The sequence below is a fragment of the Megalobrama amblycephala genome, linkage group LG15 (genome assembly GCF_018812025.1).
Source record: "Megalobrama amblycephala isolate DHTTF-2021 linkage group LG15, ASM1881202v1, whole genome shotgun sequence".
Lineage (NCBI taxonomy): Eukaryota > Metazoa > Chordata > Actinopteri > Cypriniformes > Xenocyprididae > Megalobrama > Megalobrama amblycephala.
The window spans coordinates 25,245,468-25,258,556 of record NC_063058.1 but is presented as its reverse complement, the minus strand read 5'-3'; the positions used below and the strand labels follow the sequence as shown (position 1 = coordinate 25,258,556).

Genomic DNA, 13,089 nt, shown 5'->3' with positions numbered 1-13,089 from the left:
AACATCACATTAGTGTTTCATTTTTTTGCATTATTTTTAGTTTAAGAGTGTTGAATGCCCTCTACAGCTGTGGGTACGTTCAAATGCACTTTTAGTATGATTGCTTTGAACATGTAAAACTGTGCTGTGTTAACCCACCATTTAATTCGACAAATAAAGTGACATGTATGAGTAGTTATTTAAACATTACGTTACTTGCGGCTAATTCATTAGAAGGAAAAAAAAATCATGTGATCAATCATAACAGTTATAAGACTTTATTTTCATTACCTCATCCATGAACATGATTTGTGAGTCCTGCTGGATTGATCTCCATCGGCAGTGGAGGTGATGACAACTCCCATCATTCCATGCTCCTTCACTGTGTCATCTACTTTGTTAGTGTTTTGAATATGCAACCTTTAGTGGCGAAAAATTACATACTGTGCTTTTAACTAAAAAAAAATAAAATTTCATAAAATTTATTTTTATTTAAACAAATCTGTAGCATTTGCACTCACTGGCAGATAACAGCTTTGAATCAAACAATTTTTGTTCCACCCTTATACGAGTAGTTATATGTGAAAAATAGGTGCCGTGCTTTATATGAATGAAAAGATATTACAAATGCAGTTATTTATTTTTCAATAACTAGGTTAATGGTTATTGTAAAAAAAAAAAAAAAAAAAAAAAAAAAAAAATCAATAAATAAACATTGTCAGCAGCAGTTGCAGCAAGGATGAAAATAAAAGCTGGATCAAGCAGTTCTTTTTAATTAAATAGAGTGCAAAATAACACGAAATAAAAAAACTGCAATACACAGAACAACCACTGTTACATAGACAAGATCAGACAAAGACTGAATCAAAAACATGGATATAAATACACCGGGACACACTGGCGGTGCGTTCCAAATGGGATATATCGCCCTCTAAAGGGCACTTTGGAGTGAAAATAACCATGGCCGCCATATAGTGCTCAAAAATAACCACTTCAAAGGGCCCTTCGGAATGAAGGATTTCGAAGGGTACAACTGATGGACACTTTGGGCCCCCATGATCCTTTGCACAGGGAAGTCGTTTGACATTACAGAATGGATACAGGAGGCTTGGAGTTCGATTTTAACTATACATGTATGTATAGTATTTTTCTATACTACTGTAATATTTATACGAGTTAGATTTGGTACATTATTATGGTCAAAATGACCATACGACAATGTACTTGAACAAAACTACAGCTACCTTAATCAGTCCATTCAAATGTTTCAAAGTTTTTTACCCCTACACCCTTCATCCCTTCGAAGCTCTCACTTCGGAGGGTAAACCCTTTGAAGTGATTAGGGCATAGGGATGAGAACGCAGGGCATGACTAAACAAGGTAGGCTAATTAAGACACATGAGGGCAAATCAAAAACCATGGCAACATATGAGCATTAGCAAAAAAAACGTATTCAGTTACTAACATAACTTGGTTCCCTTAGGAACGAGTACTGCGTCGTTTGTCTTATTAATAAGACAAGATGCATATGGGGAAAACTCCTTTTTCTCCGATTCTGAAGTCTTTATACAATCACGCAGTGTTAACTGCATGGCCATTGGTTTGTGAAGTTAAAGTAAACGAACCAATGACAGCACGGAATCGCGTGAGCCAATGGTGAGCTATACTAACATAACTTGGTTCCCTTAGGAACAAGTACTGTGTCGTTCGTATTATTAATTAAGACAAGATGCATATGGGGACAGTACAATCACACTGCGCTACGCAGGGGGACGACCAAGCATCAGGGCAGAGCACTTGAAGAAGGGCTCGCAACAGATACTCCAGACAGAGTAGCCCAGACAACAGGGTACTGAAACACTGTAGTTATCCTCCAAAGCCCATAAACTACAGAATCGGCTGCTAGAGAGCGCCGAGCAGCGGAGAGGCAAGCTGACCAAACTGCTGCAGAGCGGCGAGTTGATCAGCGGCGAATTCCAGCTGCTTGCAGGTGAAGGCGGCTTCAAGTCTCATAGACCAAACAACGAGAAGATATCTGCGTGGTACATATGTATTAAAGCCGGGTTAACACTGTACGATTTCGGCCATGATTTAGCCGTCCGAGACAAATTTTGAGAATCATAAAAGATTCCTTTGGTCCTGGGCCTAAATCTGAAGACTCTGATCTCCACATGTTTGCCAACAGCCAATTAATGACCACTTTTACTATTCTATTCTATTTTACTATACTATTCACTATTACCTCCAACGAAATTCTGTCAGTGTTAGAATTTTTGACCAATAGGAGTGCACCTGATGATGCGATTTATGACACAACAAACCACCACTTGCTGCAAATACACATCTCTTCGTTTTTCTTCATTTTCTCTTCAAGAAAAGACAAAATTAACGCTAGATTGTTTTCTTGCTAGCCACCATTTTTATCCGGCATGTAAATGCAGCTCACATCACTGAACAGGTCACGTATTGATGACATAACTCCAGAAGAGTCTTCCGTCTTCTTGCATGTACCGTCTTTAACACGTCTCGACTGCCGTACTGTCTAACGTTAATGACAGTCTGAACACATTTCTTTCATTTAAGTTGTTTACATGTTTTCTTCAGATTCTGAAAAAAATAAGAAAATAATTATTTTATATATATATATATATATATATATATATATATATATATAAAATAATAATAATAATAACACTTTAGATTTTAAAGAATTTAAATATACAAATGCAATTAACTTTCAATCAATCAGTTCTCCTTTTCTTATGAGTTGTAAATAACATTACTTAAAGGGAACCCCTGGTATTAAGACTTGTTTTGCTTTATATAACGTAAATGATGTCTCTTACTGAAATATGTAGTAGAAAACCCATGAAAGATTTACATTATTTAAAAAATCCATGACATATTTCGACAATGGGGGGCGCCATTTTGTTTTGCTGCACAGTGCAATGTCAATGATGTCAAATGGTTACAGTCACTGAGTTACTGACACTAACCTGTTGCTATTTTTACCCCAACACAACTCAGAATATAATATACGATGCCACATTGTGCGGCTTTTGGTTGTAATTTTTCAGTCGATGAGCCTCAAGAGAAGCGATGCAAGTCTTTACTGCTTTGCTATCGATAAGAAAAGGAGAAAATAATGGGAAATTGTGAAGAATGTGGACGAATAAAACTTCCTAAAGATCCACGTCTTTGTTCTCTTCACTTTAGCCCTGATGCCTTTGATATTTTTCATCTGTATATTTTGGTGCAATGGTAATCTAGTAACGCATACAAGTCATAATACCCGCAGGGTTTCTTTTAAAACAACGATCAGCCTTTTCAATTTGAGCCAGATCGCAAAATTAGTGAGGATGAAAACATCGAAGCCATGCAATGTCTCTGTGGCTATTCGAACTACTGTTGTATGATTAACGTGTAAAACTCGTTTGATCACCTGAATGCATTACACACAGTTAAACATGCTGAGAAGATGCTAGTTAATGTGATCACAGATATCTCGTGCATCACAGTACACAAGCTTTGAGGCAGTCTGTCTCAATGGAGATGTGTTATAGGCTGCCCACAACAGGCATTTGATTCAAGCATACACTATATCCATCGGCAAATGTAAGCTCTTTCAGCTGTGGTCTACTAAAAGTCTCAAAGGCATCAGGTCTAAAGTGGAGAGAACAAAGACGCGGATCTTTAGGAAGTTTTATTCATCCACATTCATCACAACTTCCCATTCTTTTTTCCTCTTATCGCTAGTAAAGCAGCAAAGACTTACATCACTTCTCTTGAGGCTCATCGACTGAAAATTACAACCAAAAGCTGCACAATGTGGCATCATATATTATATTCTGAGTTGTGTTGGGGTAGCTCAGCGACTACAACCATTTGATGTCATCGACATAGAACATACTGTGCACCTAACTCCCCCCATTGTCCAAATATGTCATGGATCTTTTAATTAACAAATCTTTCATGGGTTTTCTACTACATATTTCAGTAAGAGATATCATTTACGTTATATTAAGCCTACAAGTCTTAACACCAGGAGTTCCCTTTAAGATTTCACTCTTTAGACAGAAACTAGGTCATAAGACATTGCCTTTTGTTAAAAAATATACAAAAATAATATTTAAAAACAAAGTACTCACTAGAAGCAGCAGAATAAACACAGTTTGATGAAGGCACTGTATAACATGAAAAAATGCTGCATAATTATTCATGCCAATGAAATATATATAATATAAACTCAAATATATTTTAAATTTATCTTAAAGGAACATTCCACTTTTTTTGAAAATAGGCTCATTTTCCAACTCCCCTAGAGTTAAACAGTTGAGTTTTACCGTTTTCAAATCCATTCAGCCGATCTCCGGGTCTGGCCCATGGTACGGCAGCAAAGTTCCTTGATTATCACACCGGAATGAGAGTATACAGTAGTTCCTAGCCATATCGTCCTAGAAAATCGCAACTTTTCATTTTCCGTCGGTCTTAGTACACGATGTAACTACAGAAGAGTCAAGTTTCAAATAGGAAAAATATCGAAACTCTTTGGTCATTTTTGAGCGAGATGCTAACGGTCTAATCAGATTCAATGAACTATGCTAAGCTATGCTAAAAGTGGTACCGCCAGACCCGGAGATCGGCTGAATGGATTTGAAAACGGTAAAACTCAACTCTAGGGGAGTTGGAAAATGAGCCTATTTTCAAAAAAAGTGGAGTGTTACTTTAAGCATCACATCTAAAGACTCACCGGATGATTCACCATTTTGTTTGGTTCGTGTCACACCTGCTCGTCTCCTCCTGCATTTATATATGATGGCTCCAGCCCCAAACACCAACATCAGAGCCAAAACTATCAGCACTGGGAGAATCACTGATTTAAATGGTTCACCAGGATCAAATTCTGAAACAAATTAAAAAGGTTACACACATATTAGAATCTGTAGTATATTTTACTTTATCACTCCTGATTACCCAAAGTGACGTCCAGTTTGTTGTCCAGACTGAGGTGTGTGGCAGAGCAGGTGTATTTGTGTTTGTCTGCACTGATCTCCAGACTCTTCCTCATCTGGTACGTCCCGTCACCATTGGGCAGCAGATCTCCTCCAGTGATCTCATGATCAGATACAGGCTGTCCATCTCTGAACAGGGTCAGGTTGATGTGACGAGGGTAAAATCCTGTCGCCAAACAACTCACACGAAACTCTCCAGAATCTGAGTTTGCTTTCTGAATGAGTCTGACTCGCGGTTTCACTGTGGGAAAAAAACAAGAGATGATTCAGAGAACTATTTACATGTATGAAAACAAGGGTTACATTTAGGTTTATTTTTATATCCTGAAGATTTACTCTTAACATCTGGAAATGTTTTCATAAAACACATTTAGGGAATGAAGAGGTGCTCTTGAGTATGTACCTTTTCTATTTATTTGATGATCTCTCTTTTTGAGGTAATTCTTGAGAGTTGTTATACAAACTGGGTAAAAGGTATTTGCAACTTCCTGCTTAAATTCTTCTAGATGAGGTTTGAGCTCATTTTGTGTAAACACTTTATAAGTAAATGTGTTGTTAAAGTAACGCAGCTCATCTGTGGTGGAGCCTCTGGCTGCATCTCTGATAATCATCTGTCCAGGCTTGTCGAGGTCTAGCAGCTCACAGAGAACCAGTGTCTGATAAACTTCAAGATCTGTGAGGGAAATCAAAATCATAAAGGGTTTATGTGTTTTATCTGCATGTTGATTATACAACATGACTTTTCATTATTCAAACAAAAAGGTTTTTCTTTACAAAAATTAGGCATACTAATATTTTTGTTATTATTAAGAAAGAAATGATAATAGATAATATGTATGATAATAATGATAATGATATCATATTCTCAAATGATGATAATATGTACAGTATGAAATGCATTTTATGGATTTTTAAATAGATTAATAGATGTAATTGAGTCACATACTTACTGTCATTTTGGCTGTCTTGCCCTAAGAGATATGATCTTCTCAAAAAGGAGTTATACATGTAGTCACTTATACCCTTTATTTTATCTAAATCAATCACATCATCCTCATTTGTCGTATTGCCTCTTGGAATATATGTTGTTGAATTATAATATCCAACTGTGATGTCATCCAAAGATGTTGTGCAACTAAATTGAGGAAATTGTGTTTTTCCCTGAATGTATGTTGGAAATAACCACAAAGAGTGAGAACCTAAAAAACAATAAAATGTATTATTGTTGGTTATTTTTATGAAGTAGTAGTAGTAACCATGAGACTGTATACAATAAAACTTTTATTCTTTATTATTATTTATTTTAATTTAAAATATAAGCCTTGGAATCTTGGCAATGACTTTCACTTTCATTCAACATGAAAATAATAGGAGTAGGGAGAGCAAGGCACGAGTTAACACTTTTTGACTTTCTCAGTTTGTGTAAATTCACTTGTGGTTCAGAGTTTTTTATTCCCCACATTAATTTCACACATTTAGTACAAATATATGGTCTTGTTAGTTATTTCATTAATACACTGACTGTATACTTTTTTTTCCCCCTTTATTTACATTGCCCCAAGAGAATGGAAGTGAAATGATACAACATGCTCCATAGGTGGGGTGGGGCACACTGTAACAGGGCCATATGACAGCTTAAAATGGTAAATCTAATAAAAAATAAATAAATAAATAAATACCAGAAAAACTAAAATATTTTGTCAATAAAATACAATTACTAATATTCCGGATATTCTCCCAATATAGTGTTGAAATGACAACTAGTTAAACCACACTCAGTTTTGTCATGCTATAGGCTATGGAAACCTTCATGTAAATTAGCCTACAACTAGCCCTTTAACGCACTGTTAAGGTCAGGGAGGACATGATACGCGATAATCTGCTTTAATCCGCATGAATTTATTCGTTAAAACACATTGGCCCGGTTTAACAGACAGGTTTTATCCTAAACCAGGATTAGGCCTTAGTTTCAATTAGGACATTTAAGTAGCTTTTATAAATTTTCATTAGAAAAAACATTACTTATGTACATCTTGAGACAAAACAATGGCTCTGACATATTTAAGATATGTCAGTACAAGTTGCTTTCAGTTAAAACAGCTCAAACACGCATTTTAGTCAGGGACTAGCCTAAGCCTTGTCTGTGAAACCGGGGATTAGGTTTTAAAATTGCAATTACAATTAAAAACGCAAACAACTTACCATCTGACGCAGAGAGAGGTGAAAGTACAAATAAAAAAACGAGGACATACAATTCTGTCCATTTGCACTGCATGCTTTAGTCTTCAAATACGTTGCAAAAGTATACCTGGACAGGTACAAACAACTGCGTCTCTTCTTCTTCTTCTGATGTTTAATGGCGGTTGTCAGACCAACTCGAATGGTGCATTCACTCCAGCTACTGGATAGGAGTGTAAAGCGCATATTGGTTGGGAAGCTGCCAAACAAACAAAAAATGTTACAACGGTGTAATAATTTCTATTAATCAGTCTTGTTTCTTTTAATTAAGAAAATAAATAAGTCATGAAATATAATTAATTGTTTTGGACCATTTCTTAACAGAACCTTGAGTGACAAATTATTTATCCCCAAAGATCTTAAAGCTTATAGTTGAAATCTTGCTCTTTAATATGCATCACATTTTATAAGTAGGCCTATGTGTTCTGCTGATTTTCTTCTTTCTGGATCAGCTTTTTCTTGAAAGTGTCTATACCTTTTGTTCCACTGTCCCACTCCTTCTGCCATTTCTTTCTCATTTAATTTTCTATTAATTTCTATTAACTTTTGCTTTTACTTCTGCTTTACTCATTGAAAGTGAAAAAGTTAAAGTGGCACTGTCCACTCACTCCCTCCACCTTAATTTCCTGCCACTACTGAGACTTGAACCCACGATCTTTGAGTTACAAGTCCGACTCTAACCATTTGGCCACAAATGCTGCCATTTACACTTTAATGTCAATTTGTTTATTTGCTATAAGCCCAGCTTGTCTTATTCTAAATAAACTCTGCATCACTTCAAATATCATATCTTGTCTTGCTGTTGACAAACTGCACTTGATAAACTGAAAGGGAGTCTGTACAAATCACTGATCTTATTGTTGTACTTCTATCTGAAGAGCAAGGAATATTGCTATTATCTCTGTAATACAGAAATATGATCTGAGATTCTTTTTGATATTTTGACTTTGAAGTAGGCCTATGTAAACTGCTGCTGCTGTTATTCCAGAGTCTGCATCCTTTGGCCATCTCTGTTTATATTTGTACTGTGCTATAATATGTTTAGAAGTTTGTTAGATGCAGAACTGTACACCATATCAACAGCTGCTCTTATCAGTGCACAGTATATACATGCTCCACATTCAGCCAAACACTTTGTGGCAAGCAGAGCGGGGCCGAGGGAACGGAGAATGGAGCAGCCTCGTATTGATATTTACCTTTTGGTGTAACAGCTGGAAGTAAAATGATTACAGTGAAAAGAATTCTGTCCAAGGCAGCAGTTTTCCAGTGTAATTTGTGCTGCTGTAATGTAAACAAACCCTCTACCCGCAGCTTCTACATTAAACACCCTGGAATGTGGTTGATCTGGATTGACAGTATGCCTATAAAAAGATTTGAAGTCACATGGACATTAGTGCATTATGGCACGGTGTAAAACACATTTTAGATTACTACAATAAGGTTTTAATACGATTATTGATAAAAGATTATTAAAAAAAGACCAAAATCTTTAATGTATGTAGCTTATATTTGCTCTGGCAGTACCCTGTCATCCAGTGTCCTCATTTAAATTCTATTACTTTTTTTGTGAATGTTTTGTGCTACAATACTAACATGCACATCAGTATTTATGACACTAGCATTGGGATCTTTAAAGCTTATTTCTTACATAAGCCACACATTGTAATTCTTAATATTGACTTATTTATCAGACTATATGGCACATACTTAGAATAAATGCACAAACAGGATTTGTTTTGGGACATTTGGCATGATTTAACTTGATAAATTAATTAAACTGATCAGCTGATCATCACCTCAAATGTTACAATAATTAAACAAAAGTTTAAACAAAATATCAAAATCTTTAATTTATATGTACACTCTTAGTACCCCCGTCATCCAGTGCAATCAAGAAATCAATAAAAATACAAAAATAAAACATGACACAGGCACATTATATAGCTACACAGATTCCCAAAAGAAAACACCAATGCAAAACAGCAAGCACAATCTAGTAACAATATTAGACCCAGCAACATAACAAATACTTATTTTAACAATAAAATACTATACATACACTGTAATGTAAAGAATTTCTTTAAAACCTACGTTTTGGAGTTTCCCAAATCTTGGAGTATGGATGAGGCAATGCCATTTTGTTTTGGTTTTATGTTTTATAAAATATACATTAACAAAACTGTATCCTGTGAATCACTTCTTTAATTTATTTTTAATTTTTTTTTATTTACACTTTAAGGAGAAACAGTCTGCTGTTGGTGTTATTCTCTCATCTTACATATAAATCTCAATTGGAAATCTCATAGCTTATTAAAAGCAAATATTGCATTGGCTCAGATGGCGTAAATAAACAAATCTGAGATTATTATTCCTCCATGCGATGGTCTAAAATGGATTAAGAAAATGGATTGATGTCTTCAGATGGCAAACCATTATCAGCATCTGTAAATAGATATGAATGTGATTTAATATATAAGACAATAATCTACATAGCTGTTATTCCACTCTGATGATTTTACAGTAATAATAATTTGTATCAAATGTCAAAATGAGTTTTTTTTTCATTTTATCACGCTCCAGGAAACTATGGTGCATGCATGACCATTTCTGACTAATACAAAGTTATACATAAAGTGATCTTGTAAACATTCAAACAGATCCGATTTTATCTTTAAGGAAAACATACACATTATCTTTAAAATTTGCCTAAAATGCCTAAAAAAGGCATATCCAAAGTAAATTGCCTGATGTTCTGAAACAATTTGGAGTATATGCATGGATTTGGTCTCTTTTGAAAGGTATTGGTATACCACACGCAGTACAGTGGAACGCTAACAGGTTAAGGCCCGGTTTCACAGACAGGGCTTAGATTAAGCAAGGATTAGGCCTTACATTACTGGTGTGCATTCTGAGACAAAACAATGGCAAGATGCTTTCAGTTAAAGGTGATAAAGAGGATCTTTTTGTCGACTGAGAAACAAAAGACTGTTACTGAGTTTTTGAAATGAGCGCATGCGTAAGAACAACCCCCCCTCCTTTCGAGGGAACGCCTCCCAAAACTCGTGCATGAGTATTGAAAAACGAGTGTTTACCACCGGCATTCGCTGTGTCGTGTTAGTGGATTCATTATGTCGGACTCACCGCATGTAACTCATAATCTGCAGTTGTTACTCCTGTCTCCTGACAAAAACATTGCATGCGGCGCCTGTGGAGTGTGGAAAGTTACTGGAGCGCGCAGCCGCGCTCGTCTCTCACAAGGAATGTCACGGCAGTGATTGACAAGCCAGAGGGCCAACGATTGGCTGATGTTTTTAAGGCCCTACCTCGTGCACAGATGATGTATATTAATATTATTCCTTTCAGTGCACCTAATAAATAGTCTTTTATCAGTTAGTAAAAACAGTTTCAAGTAATATTGCAAAAATGTATAAAACAAAACATCCTCTTTAGCACCTTTAAAACAGCTTAAACATACATTTTAGTCTGGGACTAGGCCTTGTCTGTGAAACCAGGGGATACAAAAATAACATTTAAAACAGAGTACTCACTAGAAGCAGCAGAATAATCACAGTTTGATGAAGGCACTGTATAACATGAAAAATGCTGCATAATTATTCATGCCAATGAAATATATAATAGAAATGAAAATATATTTTATATTTATTTTAAGCATCACATCTATAAGCTCACTGAATGATTCACCATTCATTTCAGTTCTTGTCCTGCCTGCTCGTCTCCTCCTGTATTTATATAAGACGACTCCAGCCCCAAACACCAACATCAGAGCCAAAACTATCAGCACTGGGAGAATCACTGATTTAAATGGGACACCAGGATCAAATTCTGAAACAAACATTTTCACAACAAGGTCATAAACACAACAGAAACAGTTCTGTGATATTTTTGACATTTTCACATCTCATTACCTAATTCAACATCCAGTTTGTTGTCCAGACTGAGGTGTGTGGCAGAGCAGGTGTATTTGTGTTTGTCTGCACTGATCTCCAGACTCTTCCTCATCTGGTACGTCCCGTCACCATTGGGCAGCAGATCTCCTCCAGTGATCTCATGATCAGATACAGGCTGTCCATCTCTGAACAGGGTCAGGTTGATGTGACGAGGGTAAAATCCTGTCGCCAAACAACTCACACGAAACCCTCCAGAATCTGAGTTTGCTTTCTGAAAAAATCTGATATTTGGTGCTGCTGTGGGAGAAAAAAAAAAAAAAGAAAAAAAAAAGTGGTTGGTGGAGTGGAGCGGTAAAAGTGGAGTGGTTATTTTGCTCTACATCAGAGAACTTTTGATATTTGTTTGTGAAGATTTTAGGTTGACACTTATTTCTGAGCTTGTAAGATTTTGTTTAAACATCTGGACTTCATAATGGCAGATATAAAAAGGATTCTATTGTTTAATCATAAAACAGAAACAAACATTTAGGAAATTTAGGGTACTAACAACTGGCACTTTTAACACAGTTCACATCAGCTAAATTGTTTGTCGTAAGAAGTAGCCTTGAGAACTTACCCTTTCTATTTACTTCATTTTGTCTTTTTTCAAGGTATTTCTTGAGAGTTCTTATACAAACTGGTTGATAGAACTTCTTATATTTCAGTTTGAATTCTTCAAGGTGAGGTTTGAGCTTATCTTGTGAAATATTTATAATCACTTTATAAGTAAACGTGTTGTTAAAGTAACAGAGCTCATCTGTGGTGCAGCCTCTGGCCGCATCTTTTGTAAGCATCTTTCCAGTATTGTTAAGGTCCAGCAGCTCACAGACAACCAGTGTCTGATAAACATCAAGACCTGTGGGGGAAATTATGGAGAAGATTGTCACAGACTGCATCTCTTTTCACACATGCAAACTTTATTCAAAAAAGTTTAAATTATCACAAATTATCACAGCTGTATTTTCTTTTTTTACTTTATGCCTCCAAATAAATATTAAAATAAATTTTAAGAAATTCATATGCTTGTGATTGTGTGATTTGTGATTTTGTGATTTGTAGATTGTGTGTAGAATTTCATTAATACAGGGAGGACAACAAAAATTGCACCACGTCATTGGCTTGTATGTGTATTTGTGTAAGGATACTTACTGTCATTTTGGCTGTCTTTCCTTAACAGTTTTGATCTTCTCAAAAAGGAACCATACATGTAGTCACTTATACCCTTTATGTAATCTGAATTAACCACATCATCCTCATTCGTCGTATTCCCTCTTGGAATATATGTCTCTGAATTATAATATCCAACTGTGATGTCATCCAAAGTTGTTGCGTAACTAAATTCAGGAAATTGTGTTTCTCCCTGAATGTAAGTTGAAAACAACCACAAAGAATGGCCTGAACCTAAAACACAAAATGGTTGTTGTTGTTTTAACAATAAGTAGTGATTTTCTATCTATTTCTCCATATACTTTATCTAGAATAACATTCAAACATGGGTCTTGAATGATTTGACTTGACCATGACTATCACTTTCCCTTGACATGCATGAGTAATGCACTATGAAGATCAGATAACATGGAACAATAATCTTTAATAACATTGGATTTAATTCATTGCATAGCATAGGCCTTCGTTATAACAATCCAACCTTTTTTGAAACTTACCGTATGAAGCAAATGTTGGAGGTAAAAGTACAAGTAAAACGAGGATTCGGTCCATATGCCCTGCATTCCTTCGGTCTCTCATGTTTTAGAAAATGATGTACACATTTTTAAACTAGTATCTCTCAATAGGTAACAACGTATACGTTGCGTTGTTGCTATCGAATATGAAAGAAATTAATCTACAGTTTCCTCTCTAAATGCCTGCAAGCATAATTCATTTCCTGCATTCCATTCTATCAGAGCGTTAAA

The 13,089-nt window shown here is 35.7% G+C and overlaps 2 protein-coding genes across 4 annotated transcripts; both read right to left on the bottom strand.

Annotated features, from left to right (window-relative positions):
• Positions 1-450: 450 nt before the first annotated feature.
• Positions 451-7,349, bottom strand: LOC125247852 (major histocompatibility complex class I-related gene protein-like). 2 transcript variants are annotated; one of them, XM_048159369.1, is made up of 7 exons: positions 7,194-7,349; positions 5,942-6,190; positions 5,395-5,664; positions 4,954-5,232; positions 4,730-4,882; positions 4,128-4,163; positions 451-2,586 (listed from the first exon to the last, which is right to left on the bottom strand). In XM_048159369.1, the coding sequence occupies exons 1-7, from the start codon at positions 7,264-7,266 to the stop codon at positions 2,567-2,569; spliced, it is 1,080 nt and encodes a 359-aa protein (XP_048015326.1). In that variant the 5' UTR covers positions 7,267-7,349; the 3' UTR covers positions 451-2,566. The 2 variants fall into 2 exon arrangements, with proteins under 2 accessions (XP_048015326.1, XP_048015327.1); XM_048159370.1 differs by lacking the exon at positions 5,942-6,190 and having other exon boundaries at positions 7,194-7,346.
• Positions 7,350-9,053: 1,704 nt separating this feature from the next.
• On the bottom strand, positions 9,054-13,089 carry LOC125247851 (major histocompatibility complex class I-related gene protein-like). Of its 2 annotated transcripts, none has more exons than XM_048159368.1 (7): positions 12,841-13,089; positions 12,326-12,577; positions 11,754-12,032; positions 11,156-11,431; positions 10,932-11,072; positions 10,778-10,813; positions 9,054-9,671 (listed from the first exon to the last, which is right to left on the bottom strand). In XM_048159368.1, exons 1-7 carry the CDS (start codon positions 12,920-12,922, stop codon positions 9,625-9,627), a joined length of 1,113 nt encoding a protein of 370 aa, XP_048015325.1. In that variant the 5' UTR covers positions 12,923-13,089; the 3' UTR covers positions 9,054-9,624. The 2 variants fall into 2 exon arrangements, with proteins under 2 accessions (XP_048015325.1, XP_048015324.1); XM_048159367.1 differs by having other exon boundaries at positions 11,156-11,434; positions 12,841-13,087.

Excerpts from the sequence above, each read along its gene's own strand:
- LOC125247852 (XM_048159369.1), bottom strand. The coding sequence starts at position 7,266 with ATGCAGTGCAAATGGACAGAATTGTATGTCCTCGTTTTTTTATTTGTA. Across the intron at positions 5,233-5,394 it reads TCATCAAATAAATAGAAAAG|TGAAACCGCGAGTCAGACTC; the intron begins GTACATACTCAA and ends TTTTTCCCACAG. Across the intron at positions 4,883-4,953 it reads CAAACTGGACGTCACTTTGG|AATTTGATCCTGGTGAACCA; the intron begins GTAATCAGGAGT and ends AATTTGTTTCAG.
- LOC125247851 (XM_048159367.1), bottom strand. The coding sequence starts at position 12,922 with ATGAGAGACCGAAGGAATGCAGGGCATATGGACCGAATCCTCGTTTTA. Across the intron at positions 11,435-11,753 it reads AAATGAAGTAAATAGAAAGG|CAGCACCAAATATCAGATTT; the intron begins GTAAGTTCTCAA and ends TTTCTCCCACAG. Across the intron at positions 9,672-10,777 it reads TGATTATTCTGCTGCTTCTA|ATGCTGATAATGGTTTGCCA; the intron begins GTGAGTACTCTG and ends ATCTATTTACAG.